We start from the raw sequence: 25,224 nt of genomic DNA on the forward strand, positions 1-25,224 counted from the left end.
TTTTTGTAATTTAATGGTGACTTCTCTGTTCCTGAAGTTATATTTATTTAGGATATAATGTCAGATGATTTATTCTTATCTTTGGAATGTAATTGCGCACTCTCTGATGTTACAATTTAAACAAAAGGCCATTTTTCTCCAGGTTGCTCTTCCCATGTTCATGTTTTCAAACAAAACAGTTACTGAAGCCAGAAATAACCCTGCCAGTTTTCCTCCCATAATCGTATGGATTGGCTAGACAAAGTTCTCAGAAGATTTCAGGACACTAATAGACTGTTTCTCAAGATCAGTGTCAGAGATACCAGTATGATTGGATTACTTTCAGGATATAAGACTAATGCAAGAATTTTGTTCCTGTGTTTTGGCAGGAAAGCCCAGTAGTTTCTTTCCAGACGACAGTTTTATAGACTCCGGAGAGATTGATGTAGGCAGACGAGCCACACAGAAGATCCCTCCTGGTATTTTTTGGAGATCTCAGGTGTTCATCGACCACCCAGTGCATCTGAAATTCAATGTGTCTTTAGGAAAGGCTGCTCTGGTTGGCATCTATGGCAGAAAAGGACTCCCACCATCACACACACAGGTAACGGGATCTTATTTCAATTAAGTAATAATTGTCTGAAATTGTACATTTGTATGGTGTATGGTTTTATTTCGTCTGTTTCTTTCTAGAATTCGTTGCATGCTTGCAAGATGTCAAAGATCCTTTATTCAGAGAAAGAGAATCAAGTGACAGTGGCACAATTTAAATGCATTAATCTGGTGGGCTGTAGGCAGAGGCAAAGCAGGCAGTTGCCTAAGGCAGCAAGCTTCTAGAGGAGGAGAAGGGTGTTCTGGTGCTGGTAGTCACTGAGGGTTACCAGGTGGATGCTCCAAGTAGCATGGGATACCACCTTCTTCATCCAGTGCTTTGCACAAAGGCAGCCACACTCAAACTGCATCTGAAAGAATTTCCTCATAAGCAGTTTCATGTATCTCAGGTCTGTCTCTCTTTCAGCCACTGCCTTTCCCCTCTCATGGTAAGAGCAGCAAGGTTGGTAAGTCTCAGGGGAGCAAAGTTCACTTTTGTCTTTGATGCTGAAACTCCTGGAGCCTACCGTTCACATTATGTATGTTGACTGTCAGCTTAGACTGACATTGGTCAAGGCCAAGTAATTAGTGTATAAGCAAAGAAAATCAACTTTACAGAAAGCCACCAACTCAGGCAGAAATCAAGATACAGTTATTATTCTATGGGACTGAAATGAAAGCAGATGGTTTTCTTAACACACCTTGACAAAAAACCACATCAAGAAATCACTTTCTGGGAAAAGCTATGAAGAACTATTCCCTTAAGTAAGGATTTTATATATTATTTTCTCTACTTTCCATTTCAGTTTCTAAGCTGCTCTTAACCAGATTGATTAATACATTAAGGCATAACACATTGGCAGTGCAAAGTATCTTTCTCCCACTTGCATCAGCAAGTTATCAAAGAATTAGCAGGTTTATGTTAATGTCTTACCCTTGCCCTCCACTATTAGCTAAAAATATTTGAGATTTATAGAAATACCCTGTCTTTCTTTTTGAACAAACAAATATGTTTATTACAATCTCTTTGGGTAATACGGTATTTTCTTCACATTAGCACACCTCCAACGTATTTATGTCGAAGAGGTGTCATAAATCTACACTTTCTCTGCCTACTTTTCTGCAGAATTAAAATATTTCGGTAGGATCAGCACGTCATAAATTCAGTGCCACAGTAATGCTGTTATTACCCATTTTTAATCAGTCTCTTTTCACGGAGAGATTCAAACATTTATAACTTAAAAACTGCTGTGTTATTTGAATAAAACCTCAAGTCACAATCACATAATACTAACTGTAGATCAGAAGTCTGTGTTGATTTTATTTGTTTATTATCATCAATCTTAAATTTTGTTATGGAACAGGAGTTATTACATGAACAGTTTCAGTTGTTCTAATAACAAATGTAAAACTTAACACCTAACCCTCAGGTTTATTGAACTTAAAATCTTCACATATAGCAGGGCACATGAAGCTGTGTCAAGGAGGGATTAGACTGGATTTTGGGAAAAGGTTCTTCACCCAGAGGGTGGTTGGGCACTGGAACAGGCTCTCCAGGTAAGTGATCACAGCACCAAACCTGACAGAGTTCAAGAAGTCTTTGGCCAATGTTCTCAGGCACATGGTGTATTCTTGGTGCTGCCCTGTGCAGGGCCAGGAGTTGGACCCAATGATCACTGTGGGTCCCTTCCAACTCAGGATATTCTATGATTCACTATACCCAACCACAGAAACGTTTTAAGAAATTAGCGAGCCTGCACCAACTTCACCATCACTGCTGGTCTTTCTGCAACATGATTTTTGCTGGGACATTCTCAGTGATTTCTCAGTGTCAGGACCTTTTCCATTTAAATCAGCCTGGCTGCGTATCAGTTGAAGCCTCAGCTAAAAATGAAGTGTTGAATGTGAGATGTGGCCCATGTTTGTCAATATTACCTGCTGGAAAAGGCAATATACTTGCTCAGAATCACTTGCTCCTATTTGTGTAACCACTCATTGAGAGCTGCCAAGTATATAGAAAAATTCATCATCTAGACCAAAAATGACCAGACAGGCATTTTTCTTCAAACAATAAAAACCATGGTACACTAATAGAAACAGATCACAAAACACACCCTGTTCTGAAGAAATAATTTTATGAAGCTCCAGATTATTGAATCAATATTGATGTATTACTTGTTAATATTTAATTTAGTTTGTTAATTGTAATTTTTCCTATATTAATTATTTTATAAACCTGCTGTTAATTAAAGCATTGTTTTCCTTCTATATAGTTTTATATGATGTTTAATCTCACCACAGTTTATTAATCAAAGTAGTCATTAATAGGTAACCTGCGTTCTCTGTTGAAATATTAAACTTGTCTCTCATATTTAATACATATTACACAAAGCTCTTCTTTTCTTTTGCATAATCCAGAGTATCTGCTGCACCTCATAAATCTAACCAATGAGTTACATATTTCAAAATTTTTCAAGGAATTTCATAAACAAAACTTTGCAAAATGTGTGCTTAGAGCAGTGTACGGTACAGAGTAGTACAGTCTCCACTAGAAGAATTTAATAAAGGGTCAATTATTTTTTCCCAAGCCTATTTGATGGCAGTAGTAAAGCTCCAGCTGATTATCAGGGGTTTTTTTCAGTGTTACATAATAAGATATTTCTTCTATTTAGATAATTCTTCTGTTTTATGAGCCTTAACATAGTTTATGCTGTTTCAGGATCTTTGAATTGATCCTAAAGCTGTAAAGCCTTGGAATATATTCCTGAATTTCATAAAATATTTGTGGCTGTTTGACCCTGGATGAATGTCAGGTGCCCACCAGAGCTACTCTATCACTCCCCTCCACAATTGGACAGGGGAGAGAAAAATACCATGAAAAGCTCATGAGTTGAGATAAGGAGAGGGAGACATCACTCACCAGTTACCATCACAGGCAAAACAGACTTGACTTGGGGAATTTATTTAAATTTATTACGAAGCAAAATCAGAGTAGGATAATTGAGAAGTAAAAAAGATCTTAAAAACACCTTCCCTCCACCCCTCCCTTCTTCCCACGTTTAACTTTATTCCCGGTTCTCTACCTCCTCCCACCCAGCAGCACAGGGAAATGGGGAATGAGGGTTACAGCAGTATTTTTTTTTTTCCTTCCTAGATATGTTATCACAGAGGTCACAATTGCTACCATGGGCTCACACTTAACCATTGGCAGGTCTGTCTTGGAGCTAAGTGGAATTGCCTCTGCCTCGGAGAGAAAAGGGGAAGCTTCTAGCAGCTTTTCAAAGAAGCCACCCTTGTAGCCCCCTCGCTACCAAAATCTGGCCATGCAAACCTAATACAATGTTTGAAGTCATATTTATCCATGCTAAAATAACAAACCTCTTCCAAATTCTCTTTGGGAAACTTTCTCTGGCTGTGGTGATTGTGTTCTCTTTGAGGTTGCCAGCAACTATTATCACTAATAAGTAGGAAGAAAAAGCAAGGTCCAGCTTTCTTTAGTCTTAGAAATAGATCATGCAGAAGCCCAAAAGAGTTCTCTGTTAACTAAAGCTATTTCTTCTCATTTTTCTCAACAAATCATAATAAAAGTTACACAGTTTTGTTATGGTGTATTAGATTTAATCTTCCTAGATCAAATCCTTTTGTAAAACTCAGTTTAACCTAGGCCAAATTTTAATAAATCATAAATTTTAGGGATTGGCCATCACAGCTTGTGGAGAGCATTTTTCCATTTGTACAGTTTGAATTGATTAACATGGTGTTTTATCTGTGATTTCCATGCTGGCAGTAACTAATTGCCTATTAAAAATCTTTGAATGTATTAAAATGCAATAAAGCACAATCCATTTGTGGCTCAATTAATATTTACAACTAGTAACTAGTAACTTGGCAAAGTCACTAACATCTGCAGCAGCATCTTGCAAATATTTATAAAAATAAACTTTTGTGTTTGGCAGGAAGCCCAAGTAAGCATAACACAGATTGGTCTGGAACAACAGCAGCTCACCGTACCCGAGTACCTTGAAATTGTTTTCCTTTCACTAAGCTTTAAGTATCTACATTTAGTATATAGCACAAAATGGATGCTTGTAAGCACAATCCACAGGACATTTCTTAGATGTCCACTTTAGGATGAGGCAGGTTGCATCCTGAAAGTGTCTCTTTCTTTGCCTGCAATCCAGTGGTTCTAGAAAATTAATTCAGGCTGCCATGGAGATGTCAGCACTTGGTGAGGTGAACTTTACCTATGGTTTCTGCCGTTACCTATTAAAAGTCTGGTCAAGCTGTTCCGTGAGGCTCCAAAATGAAAATGGCAATAAGTAGGTTTTTCTCTTACTGGTTTTAACTTCTTCAGTTCACCTGGCCAATGTGTTCCTTAGTCAAACTCAGCTCCGTTGAGATGTTCCCAGCACCCAAATACCACTATGATGTCCTGTGTCACTCTCCTGCTCAGCTGTGTCAGTCATGCTCCCACTAAAATCTGACAAGGCAATAGCTCATGCTCAGAGTGGCTACAAGTACCTGGCTCACAAAGTGTAATTCAAACCAACCTCTCACCACTATCCTCTTAAATAATTCTATTATTTTCGTAGGATCATAGAATCATAGAATATCCTGAGTTGGAAGGGACCCATCAGGATCATCAAGTCCAGCACTTGATTCTGCACAGGGACAGCTCCAAGAGTCACATCATGTGCCTGAGAGCATTGTCCAAATGCTTCTTGAACTCTGGCAGGCTTGGTGCTTTGACCACTTCCCTGGAGAGCCTGTTCCAGTGCTAAACCACACTCTGGGTGGAAAACCTTTTCCTGATATCTTATCTGAACCTCCCCTGGGTCACCTTCATGCTGTTTCATTGAGTCCTGCATTGGCCATGGGAATGAAGAGATCTGTACCATCCCCTCCTCTTCTCCTCGTGATGATATTGAAGACCACCGTGAGGTCTCCTCTCAGTCTCCTCTTCTCCAGGCTGAACAGACCAAGTGACCTCAGCCACTCGTCATATGCGAGCTATGTCAAAATAGCTTATTTCTCAAAATGTTTTTGGAAATAAAACACTTTTTTTCTGACTTAGTAACTTAACCTTTTTAACTTCACAACTTTAACTTTTTTAAACTTCTTACTTTTCCTGCATAGGAAACAACATGTCATCAAGTCCTTATCTTGGTTGAGTTTGAAGACCATACCAGACGATTTAATGATATAACAAGCACCCAAATTTTGCTTCAATAAAGCGAAAAGGGATAAGCAGCCTAAATATTGTTGCTGCACTCAGCGAACACTCAGCAGCCATTCAGTGCAGCAACATTTACTGGTTCAGAAAGAAGTGGTGTTGTTTCTTTCTGCCTGTTTTCCTTCCTCCTGACAAAAATTACAACCTTAGTTGACCATCTGGATGAGAGAGGTAAAATCAAGTGAAGTCAGGGAATAGAAAAGCTGAGTATTGCCTCAACTACTGGATTTTCCTTGCGAGGTGTCCTGATCATCTAAACACATGATAAAAGTCAGATTAGATAAGATTCATTTAACATTTGTGATGTCTGCTAGGCTTGTCTGCCTCATCCCATTAATATAATACCAGACAAACTGCAAATATTGCAGAAAATCAGTGGGAAGTTATTTAAATAGGGAACTAAAGGTAGTTTTAGTACTAGTAGCAAAAGCAAAGCAATTGTGCAGCTGAAGTTACCCTGACAAAAAAGAAATGTGTCCTTTTGAGGAAAATTCCAAGAGCCACTCCTTAAATGGGACTTTTCTACATCATTTGTCTCTTTTACATCTTCATTTTTCCTGATCTTTTAACCACTTTTGCTATTGCAATAAGAAAAAACCCTCGTTGGCTAAGCAAAATACTTCTGCAAAACTTCTACCAGAATTTACTTTAAAATACTTCTTATTTTTTCCTCTATGACCCATAGGAATTCTGGCGAACAACCCGGTTAGGCTAGGTATATTTTTCTGTCTTATTTTATATTAGGCAAGGCACAAAGAAGACAACAAATAAGCTTCTTAGTATCATACAGTGCAATTAAGGCATGGTCTCATGTTTCCCTACCTGTATTTCTACAAAATGAGAACACCTCTGTAGGGCCAATATGCCCTACGTCACATTTTAAATAAAGATGATTTCTTGATTCATGTAATTACAGAAAAAATACATTCATATACTAGCTATTTCCAAAATGGTTACTTGCGGAGAGTCCAGGAACATACTCGAGTTACTAGGGAAAATCCTGTTTATGATGCTTCTGTAGACCCAGAATAAGTGACTAAGTTTGAGGAAGCCTGATACACACAGAAACATCACTCCTTCTTGTGTTTCAGTTTGACTTTGTCGAGCTCCTCGATGGAAGACGTCTACTGACACAGGAGGCAAGGAGCTTGGAAGGACCTCAGCGGCAACACAGAGCTTTTGTGCCCTTATCCAGCCACGAGACGGGATTTATCCAGTATTTAGATTCAGGAATATGGCATTTAGCCTTCTACAATGATGGCAAGGAATCGGAAGTGGTTTCTTTTCTTACTACTGCTATTGGTAAGGATTTCCTCTATTATTCCTAAATATGCCTTGAGGCCAGGTATTAATGCACATACTCAAATTGCATGATGGCTTTATGTGGTTTTGGAGAGAATGCTTGAAGGGGATTGTATTAAGCAACAAGCTAAATGCTCTTAGGCCCTAAATGTTGTGTAAGTATTTTGTAGGCCTCTTAAGTAACTATAACCATAATGAGATCCTACCCAGTGCCAAAAATGGTCTGCAAGCTGGAAAATCCCTGTTTTATTTTCTTACTTTGATCTTCCTTTTATTTAGTTCGTTTTTGTTGGTTTTGTTTGTTTGATTTTTTGTTTGTTTCATTGGGTTTTTTGTCTTTCTGGAGCAGAGTTGTAGGAATAATTGAAGAACAGGCAGCAGCACCATGCCACCGTTTTGTGTGACAGTCTTGCTCTTGAACACAGAATTACTCAAGCTGGAGTTCAGGCAGAGTGCTGGGGTTAAAACACTAATGAAAAGCACTGCAAGGCTTGGTAGGAGCAACCACAAAAACAGAATCTCTGTTTCTCCCTGCTAACAGAATGAAGCTGAGATTGCTTAAAAAGAACAAATTAACTAAAGAGGTCTCTTGAATTCTTTGCAGTAAAATGCCCTGCCAGTTCAGCACACAAGCACGGATTTGTTGTCATCCAAGGAGGAAAGAATACTGCCAGTGAGTGCCTGTCAGCACACTGAGTATTCTTCTTCCATCCTGTAAATATCAGAATCTGTTTCTGATTCAATAATACTTAATTTTAAATTTAATTGACCTGTTGAAACTGTTCATATAACTCAATTCATTTGGTCGTAATTTAAAGATTACTCCATAAAACTAGCACTCAGCTTTCTTCTAGCCACAGTGATTGTTTAATGGAGTTTTTTCTTTGTGGAAAAAAGCAGACTCATTCCAAAACTGCCATTAATTCCTCTCCCCAAAGAGGCATTGGTGTTGAGTCTCAGCTGTCTGCAGTAGTTACCTAAGAGCTATGGGCTGTAATTTGTCTTTGCAGGTTAATTAAAAGTTTAGGTCTTATTAAAACAAAGTCATTAAGATCCCAGTATTCCATTTTAGCACTGGAGTTTATCTAATGCAGAAGTGGAAACTGCTATAATACTTTGTGTTAAATTTAAAACTTGGAAATGCAATGTTTAGTCCTGTTCACAGTTGAGCAACACCAGAAATAGTTGTATGTTAGCTTGTGAAATTGAGGTGTTACTCTATAGAATGTGGATTTACTTTCATTTAGTTTACTTTAGCAGTTTGATTTTTTTACTAACACCAACCACCGAACCTTCAGGTATTCTTCTGAAGGCAGCTTTTTTTCCTTGTCTAAGAATTTCTTCAGTTCAAAATTTCCCATCAGAAAAAAAATCAGTAAGGCTCTCAAAGCAGAAAACACTTTTAAAGCACAGTTACTACTTGTGTTCAAACTGATGCTTATGAGTTCTAGCCACACTTTTCTCTTGGCCTCATTGCACTAAAGTAGGGGGGGGGGGGAAAGAAAAAAAGAAAAAAACATTCTTAATTTGCCTTTGAACAGCATGAGAATAGTGTGGGTGAGAAGCATGTCAGATGTCTTTAAGGCAATCCTATTTTTGTTTGTTTATTCTCTGCTATACCTTCATGACCACATGATAAGGAGAACAGTCCATGATACAGACTCCATGATATATTTTATATATCCCCTGCTGACCTTCAATCATTCTGTATTTCAGTACAAGGAAGTTTTTTTTTGTTATATAAGAGAGAGCATTGGTTGGGGATCACTTTACCCACTGGCAGCTGTATATCAACACAAAGCTATAGTGTAGAAAAAACTGTTTAGGTACAAGCTATGCATTTTGAAACTCACTTAAGTAAAAATTTTAGGTAGGAAGATGTGATTTGTTAGCTGAAATTTGTCCAGAAAAGTGCAGCATTTGTATAAATACGGTAAAAGAAAGAGTAATAGCCTTAACAGGTTGGGACCTTTCTTCTTAGTTTAGATTTCAACAGCTTGTTTAAAAAAAAAATCTAGTCAGTGTTTTGTGTAAATATACTGTAATGCTTCAGAACCTTTCTAGTGTATTCATGAGGTCTGGCAAGACATGATTGCTAAATCGTAAGTATATAGATACTGTGGCACTGTAGTGTTATCATTTTTTTCTTCACCCCCAGAGTAAAGAGGATAAAGCAACATGACAGTTCTTATGAACCAATGTGTAAAGTTGCAACACCAAACAAATAAATCAAGTTACACATGATGGAGCCTTAGATCTATCTGTGTGGGGTGAGGAACCTTCAGAAAAGTTGTGTTGACTGTCAGAGGCAAGCTACCATTTAATTTGATTTCTGTGGCAAGAGCACCTAGAAAAATCTCCCTTTATTATTTCACTGACATAGGGCTTACAGTAAGAGTGAGTTTGAAAAGTATAGCTGTGATGCAGAAAGAGCTGGGATCTGGTGATGTGAGAAGAGGACCAGCAGTCTGAAACTCCTGAATTGTGATTGATGTGCTAATTCTGCCCTTGCCTAGGCTCATGCTTCAGCTGCTCACTGTACAAAACTGAGGAAACTGAAATTTCGCAGCAGATGCTGTGAGGGTGATGGAACTGCTGGGAAAATGCATGAAACATTAATTAATAATCATAGATAATAGTAGAAAGCGCAAAATTGAAATTGGTTATCATAATGATAAGCTCATAAAGCCAAACTGTGCAGTCATTCCTTCGGGCAAACATCCCGTGTGTGAGGACTCACCTAAATAAATGACCGTAGCTTTTACTTGAGCAGTAAACATGTTGGATGTAAAGGGTGTTGATTTTCTGACTCTATCTGCTATGTTCCAACAGACTGAAGTTTTCAGTGCCACTAAAATCATCACAGGCTCTGTATGACATTGTCAGCTGCAATTACTGTGCAGTCCTTTTCTGGAATGATTTGGCCTCCATTATTCCAGTGAAAGCTGGAGAAAAATTGGAAAAAAGCATCTGTATTCCCAGTTTGATAGCACACAATTAATTTCATAAATTGTGAGGCTGTCCATCACACAGCTTCGAAATCCAATATAGCTGTAACTAAATCCACTCAGGAACATTAGCACAGATTTTGAGGGCAGGAGAGTCTGTTTTCTAAAAGGGTGTGGAATCGTCTCACGAAAGAGTTAGGTGGTGTCAAAATATGTGCCTGTTACATGCCACTGAATGTAAACCTGGGGAGAATAGAGCCTCCTAATGCCTGTCAGAGCATATACTTTTGCATAATATAGACAATTCAGGTGGAGGGAAAAAGATTATTCTGGGAAAGTTTTCAGCTTTTAATAGCATTTTTATATCCCATTCTTTTGAATTAGAGTGCAAGAAATTATAAAGGAATGGACAATCAAGGTCTCTCAATAACAAATTAACCTTTTTGAAAATGACATTGGTGGCACTTTCTGAAATTTCTAATAGGAACACTTCTTTGAGAAGCACCTTGTGGGTTCACCTCTGCCTGATAGTGGTAATTTATTCAGAGCAATCTTGTCTAAGTGGAGCAAAATAGTAGGCTGAGGAATCAGCTGGAATCAGCACATCTGAGACAGAGATTTTGGCCAAAAATCTGCTTGGTAGAAGCAAGAAACATCTGAAAGCCTGAAAACAGCATCTATGGAGTCAGAGAGAAAGTGTCTTCCAGCAGCTGTTACTGCTGAGTTCAGGCAAGCTTGGCTGTGCAGGGCCACTGAGAAATCAAAAGGAAAAGCAAAGTCAGCTGTCTGTGAGAGGAGAGCATCACTGCTTACCAGCATGTCACCCAGCAAGCAACAGGAAACACATGTAGAATGCCTGTGACAGGATGCAAGGTTTTATCTCACTTCTATCATCTGCAAGAGACAGTGTTTAAGAAAAGGACTGTTCCCCCTGCCCCCTCTACTATCCGTAAAAAGACCTACTTACAGTAGTAGTAGTTTCCTCCGTCAAAGTGCAAGATGAGCTCCCTTATTGTTTGTAAGGGATTGCCAGCGCATACAGCACTTGGCAATATACATCAAAAGGCAAGTGCCCTTCCTGCAATAGCTAAAAATGTAGCCCACCCCCATGCAGTCCCTAGGACAGCAGTTCACTCAAGAAGGAACACTTCACAGTAGGACTGAGCTTAGAGAGGAGAAGTTGGAGGTCACAGAGACAAACATGGGACTGGGAACCCTCCTTGTGTGAGAGGTGATAAGGATGACTCTTCCTTAGCGCATTGTGAAAATGCCTTTGTGTTTAGCTTGTTCTTAGCAAAGGGGAAAGGAAGAGCCTGAGTAACTCTTTATTTGCTTCCCTTACTTTTGCTACCTATGTGTAGGCTAACTTAAACAAACTCTAGCAACTTCCACTTTAGAGAGATGCAGAAGTGTGATCCACTTAGAGTCTCAAAGCTATTCACATTATTTACACTTGCTTTGCTAATGTCTGGAAAAGTCTAAATTGTTTTCATGTAAATACTGAGGAGTCAGGATACTGTGCAGAGTAACATGGGGTGTGATCTGTTCTGGCTTGCACTTTTCTTTTAGCTCCTTAATGCCTCAGTTACTCAACTTCAAAGTCCTCCATGTGCTATTAGATCTTCAAGATTCTGAATGAGGAAAAGTGGTTTTAATGGCCCAGCTATCCTTTTCCGAACTTCTTAGGCTAAAGAGGCTGAAAGTTCAGCAAGTATTTTGCTGAATCAGAACTCTTTAACTGTTAATGAAACTCCACTTGCTCCATGGAAGTGCTCAGTTCTCCCCTACTGCATGAGTATGGTCATCTTAGCCCTTCCCATGTTTCAGAGAGGGACTACAGAGCACTTCCACCTTGTGGTAACACTCTATGGATAATTAGTTAGTAACCCATTTCTTCTCACACTGGCAACTCTTTTTTTGCTCTGCACAGAAAAAGAAACACAGCAGCGTATGAGAACTGTGCCAGGAAAGAAAATTACTTAATTTTTGATGTTATTGGTCTCTCTCCTGCAAAATAACAGCAGAGCTTTGCATGCTCTGCAAATAGTTTTTTGTCTTCAGCTCTGTGTGTCCCACTACAAGCCTTTACTTGACAGGCACTCTCTCAGATGGTCACTGCTTTTTTTGATTACCTTCTTGTTGCTGCCACCCATTTTTTGATGCTTTATCTCCCACTTTCAGCTCTTACCTAGCTTTTCTGAATGTGGCAAAGCTTGTAGGTCTCAGTCAGGTAATATTTAGAAAAGATACAGTCACTCAATTCAGGTAGAAAGCAAAAGGGGCATTTATGAGTCCCTGCCAGGCTGTGTTAGTTTTTTTTTTCCTTATGTATTTGATCTCATGAATGACATTCAGTTGACAGGTCTACTTGATTGAAAACTTAACGCTTATCCACAGAGTAGGCTGAGGTTATGCTGCAGCACTGCAAAGTGTCTTCCACTAAACATCCAGCTGGTCACAGAAGTGAAGTCCTCTGTGAGAATAGAATTAGTCCATGCAGAAGGGTAACAGGAAAGCAGGAGGTTGCCCTCTCCATCCTAGCTAAATCCAGTTCAGTCTGATAGATAGGGTATCAAAAGGAGAGACAGAAACGTGAGGTCAACTCCCTCTGCCTGAGCTTTGTGAGCTGCAAGAATTCCCCTCTCAAAGCAGGTGCAATAGTGTGCCTGCTGAAATTTCACTTTTTCATCCAACCCATGTATAAATCCAGTTTGTTCTCTTTGTTAGGCATAATAAAAAGCAAACATGAGCTGAGCCTGGATCTGGAAATGGAAGGAGGGCTGTGTTGAGGTTAAACTTTTCACATTAGTTTGTACTCCCCATACCTAGAGTTTTTTTGTTTGCTGTTCTCAATAACACTGATGATGTTTTTGGATAGTGATACAGCCCTTAAAACGTCAGCACCTGGAAGTCAACAACAGCTTTATCAGTGTCCCCTTAATCTTTTCACATTTTTCCCCCAAACTGATAAACAGTCTCATTTCCCAGTGAAGTGAGCCAAGGGGGGTGAGCATGTTCCAATGTTGGAGTTTATCTTCCTGTCTGCCTTTTCAGACAGCTCCAAACAGATCAAGAATTCCTTCTGGTTCTTAAATCCCTTTCAGCTTCAGTCAGTAGTGTATTGATGTACAATGTATGTGATTCCATGGCACACCGCTCCCTAAATGTTAACTGCAGCTTTCTACCTGCTGCTGCTAGATCTGCAGCACTTCCAAGAATCATGAAGTTAGGCTAGTTGTTTCAAATCTAGATAGTATTTGTTATGACCTTTTTTTCTCTCTGCAAATGTCTGAAACAATTCTTACATAATAATCCTGCTTCCCAAGCCATAATGGTAGGCAAAATTATTAATTCAGAATTTTTCCATTGAAGATGTAAGGCATCTATACTAAAGAGGAAATTAAGGACACGTCTCAAAGATAATTAGATAATAAGAAGCCTGTAAAGGTCAGATGCTTGGCTGTGACACCTTCCCAGCTGCTCTTTCTGTATAGAGGGTATCTCTTCATTGATGCTCTGCAAGTAAAAACTAGCAGTAGAAAATTATAATGTGTAAAACTAGGTTAGTTTTAAAGCAGAGATGTAATAATTTATTTAATGTTAGATTTGAACTTTTTATTTTGTTATTTTGATTTCTGTATGTACACTCCTCTTTCAATAGATCTTATGATTACAAGTGATTATTTCAGTGGGAAAAATAGGCAAGTGGACAGATATTTTCATTTATGTTGCTATACAAAAGAGATTAAGCTATGCTTGTTAAGACTGCTTGGATGCCAATAAGTATTCATCTCAGTAGAAGTTAGATGTCTGAACGTCTTTAATGTTCCAGATTTTGTCTGGTTTTGATCATCTTTAAAGTGATAGAAAAATGAAGGTAGATTTGTCTTTTTGAAAAGCATTGCCTGTACTTACATGGAATGGTAGCATTGAACTTGCATGTCTGTGTGCTGTTTGCAGGCAGGCACGTTCTCTTGATCTGAAGAGCTTGTACAAAAGGTTTATTCATTGGGGTAATTACTTTAGTTTTAGGGTCAAGAAAAGGTTTATTTAATACTGAAGTTAAAGCCGTTTTCTTTCATTCTGTTATTTCTGTCCCTGTGTTTTTCTGTTCACTTTTTTTCAGAACAGCAGAATTCTGCCTTAATAACATGGCATGTAAGTGCTGTCTGAGGGGTTCTGGAGAAATGTGTAAAACCATGCATATGGTTTTCGTTTTTACACTTTTGTATATAGCACTTTCCACACAGCCCAGACTATGGGCTAATGTAAGCACAGCTTGTTTTATTCCTGTGTCGTATTACCGAGCTGCTAGAGGAGCTCTGTGCACACTTTTCTTTCCATGAATGCTCCCCTGCTAAAGCACAGAAATAACGTTGGGGGAGTTACTTGTCCGCTTTGGCAAACAAAAGAAGAACTCTTTCTGTACTAGAACAACAGACTTTTTAAAGCCTTAATTTTCCAAAGGCTGTATTAAAGTGTACATACATGCAAGCAAGACCACAAAAAGGAGAGAAGCCAACAACATCAGCACCTCAGGAGTCACTAGAGCAATCTCTCATTTTGCACGGGGGCAAAGTAGGATGAGAAGGACATAGTCTGTACAGTAACTCCTGGCATATGTTGACTTTTTAAATGATAGCAGCTGGTCTGTGTATTAGATGTGTGACTGCTTTCTTTTTCTAAGTGCTACAGCAGTCTCAGAAAAAGTTTCATAAATTATGTTAAACTGATTTCTGGACAGCTTGCTGGAGGCTCTGAGACAGAACGTGATTTGACCAAATTTGTGCAGTGAGGCAGAAACAGCCATAAGTTCTGCTTTTTCAGTGGCCTTGATCAAAGTCCACTGCATTGGCCTGAGTGCAGGCATCTAGCGGCACCTGAGATGCTCCAGGGAACTGAGGGCATCTCTACAGGGAGGCATCTCTACCTAAAACCTAGAGGAGATTCAGGCCCTTCCATTGCAGTGGCTGCAGACCAGGCATTGTACTTGAGAGCATGTCCCTAGCACCAGGCATTTACCTAACTGAACCTCAGATTCAGTCATTCCAGCCAGTGCATTCTTAGCAGGCTGGATGTATTAACGGAAGACTTTGTGTAAAATGAAATTTAATCTTTAATACACACAAAATTATAACATTGCCAAGGTTTCATGGCACTTATTTGACCAACTGAGATCACATTTGAGGTCCTCTGTGTGTGTATGCAAGAATGGTTTGCTTTTTTCCTCCTGGAATACACCAACTTAAAACATCATTTAAAATGAAACTCAAGGCCAGCTTTAGCCTTGCCCTGAGCTATGAGAGCAGAAGTTGTAATGTACTGAACGTGAAGTAACTTCCCTCTTGGTAGTGCAGCTCCAGAAGTTGAACCCTGAAGGCTGCATAATTGTTGTTTCCTGTATTAGTTTGTAACAATTTATGAGAGTGGGAAGGAACAAAAAAAAAAAAAAATTCTTTGCAATCCCTTGGGCAAATTGGGCATATGAGAGTTTCATTTACTGGAGTGAAATTCAAGTCTAAAAATATTCCAACTGCAAAAAAAGGAAATCTAGGAAGAAAATAACTGTACTCAAGGTATCTTTTTAGATTTCCGCAGCCTTGTCATTGGTATGTTACAAGTATGGATTAAACTGGTGCAGCCTCACCTTGAATATTGTGTGCAGTTTTGGGCACCACAGTATAAGAAAGATATTAAGTTGTTAGAGAGCATCCAAAGGAGGGCAGTAGAGATGGTGAAGGGCCTTGAGGGGGAGCTGTATGAGGAGTGACTGAGGTCACTTGGTCTGTTCAGCCTGGAGAAGAGGAGACTGAAGGGAGACCTCATTGCAGTCTACAACTTCCTTGTAAGGGGAAGAGGAGGGGCAGGCACTGATCTCTTCTTTGTGGTGACCAGTGACAGGACCCAAGGGAATGGCCTGAAGTTGTGTCAGGGGAGGTTTAGGTTGGATATTAGAAAAAGGTTCATGACCTAGAGGATGGTTGGGCAGTGGAACAGGCTCCCCAAGGAAGTGATCAGAGCACCAAGCCTGACAGAGTTCAAGAAGCATTTGGACAATACTCTCAGACACATGATATGACTCTTCAGGATGGTGCTGTGCAGGGACAGGAGTTGGACTCGATGATCCTTGTGGGTCCCTTCCAACTCAGCATATTCTGTGATTCTGTGAAGTCTTATTGTGCTTCGAAGCTGCATTGTAGAAGGAAGAAGAAGGCAACTTCACTCCAGCAGCTACTCTTTGTTTAAAATCATTCACTGATTTTTTCCCCAGCTAACTTCTAACCTATGATCACATTTCCAGTGATTTAGAACAGAGGTTTTTTCAGATGGTCAATTCTATTTCAAGACCCTTTCATGCTTTTAGCATTGCTCACATTGTAAGGGAGGAAAACAGTGTTCCCTGTATAACGCTATGAACAGCAGAAATACATTAGCAGGATTTTCTAGAAGTTGATGAAGTCAAAGGAGATTTTACCATTAAGTTAAATGGTCATATACATAGACCAGTGCCCAAGTGCTTTTGAAATCCCATTACACCTTATGTTTTCAACCATGTGAGAACTTCAGATTATAAAGCATTCTGCAATGGAAAGATTTCTTCTTAATAAGGAAGCAGTAAGAGAAAGGAATGAATCAGTGAGATAAATATAAAGCTCTCTCTCAAAGGGCAACCCAAATTCAGACCAAATGTGGCAAAGGCTTCTGAAATGATCAAGCTTGTTCTCTTCTTTATTTATTTTATTTATTCCCACTTGGTCCCTTTTTCTGTAGAACAAAAGTTCAAAAATAAGACACAAAAAAGCTGATTTTATAGTATTCCCAGCTAGACCTGGAGTCGAATGCGCTTGAAATAGTGTAAGAAAGACTGATGTGATTGTGGTGAGAGCCATTTGAGTAGCTGGGTAGACATTTTAAACCAGGCCTAAAAGCAGTAGTACAGACAACTCAAGCAAAAATGTACTTACATGATGTACTGTCAAATTTGGCAAAATCAGCAGCTCTTGATTTCAATAAGCAACCCAACTGTTCCTGAGCACCAAACCTTTTGTGGTTCACCATCACCTTGTAAAATGATACAGCCTTTAGAGTTGCTGCTGGCCAGGGCAGGTGTTTGTTGTCAGTACAATGATGGAGATGGGGGGGGAGATATCTGCAGTTGCAAATTGCTTTTTTAAAAAGTTCTTACAGAAAAAGAGGAGGAGGGATAACGTGGAGGTGGATACTGTGATTACTGTCCTTCTCTCTGACTTTCCAGATTCAGGAGCAATTTAAGGAGTTGTTTAAAGGACTCCTGCCTTTTGCCCTTTTCTTAATTTAGCATCCTTATACCTGCATGTGAAGATTAGAGTTCCACTGGGATATGAGAGCAAAACAGGGTTGTATGCATGGATCTTTAATTAAAACAGACCTCTCAGCCTTAGGAAAAAGAAAAAAAAAAAATCAAAATCTGGCACAACATCAGGTGGCATTAGCAGTATCAGCATCACACTAGGTGCCCTACAGAAGAGGAAACTGTGAAAGAGCACTCAAAAATAATGACTGAGTTTCCATGATGCTGTCAAGACTTTCACATCCCAGGATGCCAGGTGTGGATTACTTGAGCTAGAAATATAAAAGCTGTATAAAACACAAATGAAGCAGAAAAATTGAAATCTCAGCAGGTGATGATGTACTATAAGAAGGAATCAGTCCTTTAAAGCTTCATCTGGGGAAGGAAGAGGAGGAGCAAGAGAATACCAGACCCAGCTTTTCCACATTTCCTTTGTTTCCAGGGCATTTTCTTTACCTTACTTGGTTTTTTACTTTTTTTTACTCTTTTTTTTGGCTCATAATGTCAAATCTGATGTTTCAAGACATCTGAAACCTGTTTTATCCCCTCTCACCTCCATATCTGCCTTGGCATTGTTATCACAGTTACAAGGGCAGGTGACAGTTCTCTAGGCTTAGAATCCAACCTCTCCTGCAGTGAAATTCAATTGAGTAGCATCATTTCTTTGAAAAATAAACAAGACTGCAAGCTCTGCAACTGGGAAGTAAATTAAATGTGTTCACAGAGCTTCAGAATCTTCTTTGCCTTTCATGTTATACTGCCTGACTTCCTATTAAAATTATTGCTAGTGTAGTCAGGGCAGTGACAGGGAGCATTTTTGTGAAAGAGAGATGTTATTGCAATGAGCTTGTAGGTGGCAGCTTTATCCTGGACATGAAGATCTAGGGAAAAGCATATGTGACTTGCTAAGGTTGTTCTAGTGCAGCAGTTAAGAATAAGGTGAAATAATGTGGTGTCCCTTCACTCTCCCAAGCTATGTACTTCATTGTACGGTGAGAGGCATGTTGTGCACCCCCTCATGGCCCTTTTGCATTGATCTGGCTGACACAGAGGATTTCAGGGTTAGATATGAACCATAGAATCTACATACTTGCTTGCCTGCTCCATGTGGCCTCCCTCTCCCCCTCCCTCCCTCCCTCCCTCCCTCCCAGCAAAGGATTTTCTTTATCCAGGGGAACATGACTAGGCAGAAAATAGGTCAGTGGACAGTTAGGAACAATTTATTTCTCCGTTACAGTAAATATTTGTATTTATTTGATACTGTAAACAATTCTCCTCTAATTATTCGTTTTACCTCCTTTTTTTAGAGACAGTATATAGACAGTCAGCGTTTATAAGGAAAGGGTAAAACCTTTTATCGCACCAGTCAGTATGTTTGCAATATCTCCCTGGGCTGGTACATCAATAGATGTGGCAATTTATTCTAGGTTGAGTAGCTCCATATATCTTCTGACCAGCATTGAGCAAAAGATTCTGAGGCCCTTTCTTGTGTAGAGGTGAAGTAAACTACTAGGTGAAGGGGCCGGACAGGATACTTAAAAAACTGTGCTCTTTTCTTTGCATCTCACTTCTAATATGGAATATTTTCATTGGTACAAAATTTTTATTTTCTTTGAGCCTTCATTCCAGAAACTGAGATTAGCGTTGATTCATTAAGGTCCAGTTGTCCTACTGTGGTGCTATTCCTATGTGTTTCTGACACCAAACACTGTCAGTTCCAGAATAACTCTTTGAGGTTATCAAATTAAACAGTTACATTTGAATTCATACAGCCACACGGCACTGAATGGCATTTAATCAGTTCTTAGAAAGCAGTCCTGGTGCTTATTAAGTCCCAGAAAGCTACTGCCTTCAGTTGCCAGCTAGATAACTATTTTTTCTTTGCCAATAGATAGTTGTCTCTAAATGCCTAGGGAATGATGATGCTTGGTGGCAAGTGTAGGCTCTAAAATATTTATCTTTAACACACAATTGTGTTACTGCAGCCTCTAATAGGATTTGGTGTCAGGCAAACATCTGCCTTGGCCCCTGGCCTAAAGATAGAGAAACAAGCTATTAAGTTGAATGTTGCATAGTAAATAAATAAGGCAGAAATGCTGTTAAAGTAGCTATACCACTGACCAGCAAACATGGTGAGTATATAAAAAAGAAGTCTATCAAGAGTCTAGCAATTTGTCTACTTCCTTAATATGTTTATTGTGTTGCATCTGGATAAAGGTAATTCATGTTGGTAATTGTAAGCCAGGCTGACAGATCTTTATAGAGTTCACCACAGTAGAATTGGCTTTCACAGGGCTTTTTGTCAGCAGCAAAGTGGTCCCCTGAGCAGACCATTAGCCTGGGAGCTTTGTTGCTGTCATGAGTCAGTTTATAATATGAAGCAGACAGTGTATTTGTCCATGCCTCAGATTAACAGCCTAAAAAAATTGGGAATGGTAACAATTAGCAATTTCATATTGAACTCGGTGATATCCTTAAATGAAAGATAGTGTAGTGTGAAGTCTTATTGTGGGTATGGGCAGGATCATGCCAGTTTATGGCTTCTCTCAGTTTAAGGGGTGATTACGGTGGGAAAACTAGCAATGAAATAAACGTTTCAGCCAAGTTTCCCTCAAAATCTACCAGCTATGAGATTACTTGTATTGAAAAACATCCCCTGAGATAAATGGCAAAAATCCCAAAGTATCCTCAGCAGCTGTAAGTCAACATGGTGCATGAAATAAAGTTGGTTTGCTCCAACCCATCATCTGTTTCTTTCTCTGCCTTGATGATTAAAGCTCATAAGCAGAAAGGATGTTAAAGAGTACTTCAGAAAAAGAGTTTTGCTCTTGGAGAAGTCTAGACTTTCACACTTAATGAATGTTTTCCATCTCTCATTTTTATAAATCTAGAAACACTTTTGTACATCCTCCTTTTCCTGAGTGAGGTAGGCTGACCTAGGGTAGGGAGTACCTGCCATGTGAGAGAGGGTATTTCTGTACCATTCTCCAAAATGAGACAGTGTGGATCTGAAGACCAAGTGTCTCATTATGTCATTCAGACCTTTTCTCAGTTGTTTACAACATTTTTTTGAGGAAATAATGGAGGACCACAAATATAATCAGAGGGCTAGCGCGCCTCTCCTGTGGAGAACGGCTGAGGGAGTTGGGATTGTTTAGCCTGGACACGAGAAGGTTCCAGGGAGACCTTAGAGCACTTTCCAGTATCTAAAGGGGCTAAAAGAGAGAAACTTTTGACAAAGGCATGGAGTCATAGGACAAGGGGGAATGGCTTTAAACTGATAATGGGCAGGTTTAGATTAGATATTAGAAAGAAATTCCTCACTGTGAGGGTGGCGAGGCACTGGCACAGGTTGCCCAGAAAAGTTGTGGATGGATGACCCATCCCTGGAGGTCTTCACGGACAGGTTGGATGGGGCTCTGAGCAACGTAGTCTGCTGGCAGGGGGGTTGGAACTGGATGGTGTTTATGGTCTCTTCCAACCCAAACTATTCTATGATTCTGTGATTCTATGAAATGAATTGTTTTTTCTGTTGCTAATTGGATTGTGAAGCTGGCAGAACACTTACTTCTGTACGCAAGCTTCTCCATTCCCTATTAGAAGCCCCACCGCCTCTGCAGATCTGTCCCCAGTGTCAGTTGTTTGCTTTAAAGACTTTCACTCCTACAGCCATTGCTGATTGAAAGGTGTCATGGAAACTGTGTTTTCAATGCTCTCTTTGGACACGACAACAAGACCATACGAAGGCATCATGCATCCTCCATTGGCTGACCCTCCAGTTATTAATCTGTGCCCCTACCGGCTGGTGTCCATCAGATCTCTTGAGAGATTTGGAACCCAAGAGAAAACTGTGGGAATCAGACTGAAAACAGAGAACATATATATAGCTTTCTAAAAAAGAATTGTCCGTGGTCTCACAGTGAACTTTAACAATTAAATAAAACGAAACAAAACATTGTCATTCCCATGGCACTATTCATAAAACACCATATGGAATTTTGTACATATTGGAAAATATCCTTATAATTATGTGAACAGCTTACAGAATAAGCTGTATAAAGGAGACTAGAACCCAGCCACAACTGCAGTGACCTGTTTTTATTTATTGATTGATAGTTTGTCACCTCTTTAGCAATGTTGAATGTAAGCATACTAAAAAGACAGGCAGTTGCTTTGTGCCACCAACTTAGAGTCTCCCTAGATGTTAAAGTTTAGTCTCTTCTATCATCTAAGCCCCACTTCATAATAATTTTTTTAAGTCCTAGCTTCTGAAAATTTATCTGTTTGCTACTTTGTTCTTTCTAGTATTCTCCCATCATGACTCCCTAATTTCTGGTGCCAGGTCACTCACCTCCACCTGTTTAGTTGGAAATGTAGGTATCGGAGCAGTGTGCATGGATATGTTTAAGTGTATACATGCCAGAAGGGACAGAAAACTGACTCAGGTGCCAAAGTGGCACAGCCTGTAACCACTGAAAGACAATCAGTCCTGGGATGAAAACAGAGGTTTTTATGAGATATCTTAAGTGAGCATGACTTGCTAATGACTGCGACCTTCAAAGTAAAAAGAAATTCCAGTTTCTGATTGTGCCTAAGAAAATAAATAGGAGCATGCTTAGTGTTGCACACACAACTCTTAGACTTGGTGCTCTAAAGCCTCAGTCTCAGCCTTGTTTGTGCTCATCAGCTCTGGAGTTCCTGAGAAAAAAAGTAGGTTCATTTAACACTTCCTTTAAGGAAATACTTTGGAGCTGTTTGGGAACAGATTTGAGACAAAGATGCACTGCATGAATCTTCATCGCTTTTCAGAATTCATTCTCAGTAGTGAAGAACTTTGGGAGTGTGAGATCGTAATTGCCTGAGTCGCACCAGGCAAGTTTGTATCCTTAACTGCTAAAAAACAGCAAGTGGCAAAGGGGAGAAGAGTTTCTTTTCACTTCATCTCCTCTCTATCAAGCAGGTTATTCCAGGGCAAAGAGAAGTAGTAAAATAAGAACGTGTTAGAAATGTTACTTTTGGCTATGTTAGAAAAACAAGGTGCATCAGAGAAATCAGTGAAATAGGATGAAAGGATTTTTAAGGGCTTGCTCTATTATTAATAGTGTAGGGTATTCAGGCCACAGTTAAGAGCTACTGAGGTGCTTCAGTTAAAGAAGGTGCAATGGATTTCATCCACCTGTTTTGTAGTTCCTTTTGAGTTAGTCACTATCTAGTATCAAGCAGTTTGGCCACACTTGCAAAGAAGAGTCTGGGAAATCAAATATTGAGGAGATAGTGATAAATTAAGTGATATGTGTGCATATCACCGCCATTTGCAAAGAAAAATGGCAGATCTGCAGATGAACACAAAATAGATGTGAATATTTTTTTGACCTGCATTAGTGTTGGTCACTGTCGATGGGATCTGACCAGTTACAGGTGTCTTTTGCTGAACTAGTCAGAGGAGGAAAGGATGCACCACCAGAGTAAAGACAATTAAATGGATTCACCCTGAGATTCAGGAAAAGTTGGTTACCTAAGCATAGGTAAGCTCTGCTTCTGTGGTCCCTCTGAACTTCTAAATCTCTTTATACATAGCCAGTATAGTGGACAGTTTAATCTATAGTGAACATCTAATCGGTATACAGCATCTTGCCCATCTTGCCCTAAGTATCACAGACACACCAGCCGAACCCTGCTGTAATGTAAAATATTGTTTCCAGTAACAAAGATTACCATTTATTTGATCTGCTGCATTGTCACACTTTAGAACAGTTGCTGTGTCTGATGTTACATTGCTTTTTAGATGATTTTTAGATGTTTCTTTGTTTTTTATTATTTTGCATAAATATTATTTATTATATTACATTAATATACCAAGAAAGCAATATAGATATTTTACTTCTTTTCAAGGACTCAATTTAGTCCTTTAAAGCAAAGCTTGGAAAAAAGTTTTTTTTAGTTTTTAGTTTTTTAATATACTGAAGTTGTTGTCATAACACTGGGAGTCTGTCCTGCATCAAGCTGACATAGGTATTCCCTATGACTTCAAAGGTTGTGTGTGTGTTACATCTACACAGTGTTGCTACAGCTGGCAGACCCCAACCCAATATGGCAGTGTAATGATGAGGTGCCATGGGACAGCTACATACTGCATTGATGCTGAATAGCATGGCCCTTCTCCTCTTCCTGGTTTTCAGGCAGTAGAAAAAAAAATTCACTAGGTTTTTTTCTCTGCTGCATTCATTTTTTTTACCACCTTTTGAGCTTAACCAACTCACTGAAGAGTCTGACAAGTGCCAGAACCAGCACAAGAAGAGGGAGCTTAGAGTTGTTCCTAGGATGAGAGGATTAGAGGAAAAGGACTGACCTTTTCAGCAACAGGAGCAGTTCAGTCTCCTTACCCGTCTCATTATCTTGTTTCACAATACTCACACTGTTCTTCATATGTGTAAGTATGTGTATGTGCACAAATAACTTCTTTTTCCTAAATTTCTGCATATATTTATTGAAGACAAGAAAACATAAACATTTTTTAAAAAGCATAGAGGAAAAAAAGGCATAAAGTAAATTTATTTTTATTTTCAGCAGTGACATTAAACCATCACGAAGTTCTGAAGGTTGTATACACATGGGCTAATATCAGCTTTTCATTTACAGGATAGATTTCTGTTTATACTTGCTATGCAGTGAGAGATAGCATTTCCAAATATCAGTATAAATGCACAAGGCCTGAGTCATTATTTCTTTATTCTAGGAAGCATGGCTGTTCTTTGATTGGAATAAAGATGACAGCTCAAGCCTGAAGTGTTGACTACGTGCTGTGACTGTTTTTCTATACACCATCAAGTGAATATCTGCTTAACTATAGAGCTTAAGTGTTAGAAAACTGACAGCACTTCCTTGTACCTTCCTTGCTGCATGGAGCTGTCTGATGCTTTAAACTGGTTTTATTATTTAAAATTACTGTTACCCTTCATGAATGATTAAATTACACCACATCCTTTAAAATGTCCTTCAGAAACCTCTGCTCTTTGGAGAACACCCATCCAGAAACAGGCTTCCTTTCATTTGTGATTAGAAACTGATCTGCACATCACTGCTGCTGCTGGTTCTCTTCATTTGCACTGATTGGGAGTTTACAAATATCTTTGCTACCAGGAGGCCTCGTGAAGTACGTGTGTGAAAGTGCAGTCATTATTCACAGGGCAGAGATTTTCACCCCACTCTATAGTAGATGTACCACCAGTGCCCCTCCTGTATAACCAAATCCCATTCTCATCTGATATGCATCTTCCTTGGAGAAAATGTGAAATAGCAGTGTGGAATGAACCATGGTGTTACGACAACTTTCAAAGCCCCACTCACATTTACTCAGTCTTCACTCACAGTTTAGTCAAGAAAATAACATTATTTTCATTCTCTTTTTGATGTGTTTACCAGCCTGTATTGTTCTTTTATGAAAAATATGTTTTAGCCCCAGTATTGTGAACTGTCCTCAGAAGTGCCAGGTATCATTTTATTTACCTGTTAACTTTCCTTGAAAAATGAATAGCTAGTGTTTTTGTCAGAGTCAGGGAATTTAAGATGACAACTAGGAACAGAGGAAAGTGTGAAATAGTCCCATTCCTGTTCCACCAAGATACAATATTATGCCCAGAACTGTGACCTGTTAAATATATAGTATAAATTATGTATTATATAATTTATAATGTATTATATTCTATATAATATTGCAGAACAAACAAGAAGAAATTGGTTAGAAATATTCCTTGAACAGGCAGACAGGATGAATCAAGGGTCTGTGTTCAGTAAATTCATAGGGGAACATTTCTATTATAGCTCAGCTCTGTTTGGCACAA

The 25,224-nt window shown here is 39.2% G+C and overlaps 1 protein-coding gene across 13 annotated transcripts in view; it reads left to right on the plus strand.

Annotated features, from left to right (window-relative positions):
- Nucleotides 1-25,224, plus strand: part of TENM4 (teneurin transmembrane protein 4) — a 750,083-nt gene that overhangs the window by 568,825 nt on the left and 156,034 nt on the right. For all 13 annotated transcript variants that reach the window (XM_039384005.1, XM_039384003.1, XM_039384001.1 and 10 more), the window contains 2 exons: nucleotides 369-583; nucleotides 6,895-7,105. In XM_039384005.1, the coding sequence (XP_039239939.1) occupies nucleotides 369-583; nucleotides 6,895-7,105 (426 nt within the window). The remainder of the gene's footprint in view (nucleotides 1-368; nucleotides 584-6,894; nucleotides 7,106-25,224) is intronic.

The sequence above is a fragment of the Pipra filicauda genome, unplaced genomic scaffold, assembly GCF_003945595.2.
Source record: "Pipra filicauda isolate LSUMZ 115617 unplaced genomic scaffold, ASM394559v2 scaffold335_size1511353_pilon, whole genome shotgun sequence".
NCBI classification, from domain to species: Eukaryota; Metazoa; Chordata; class Aves; order Passeriformes; family Pipridae; genus Pipra; species Pipra filicauda.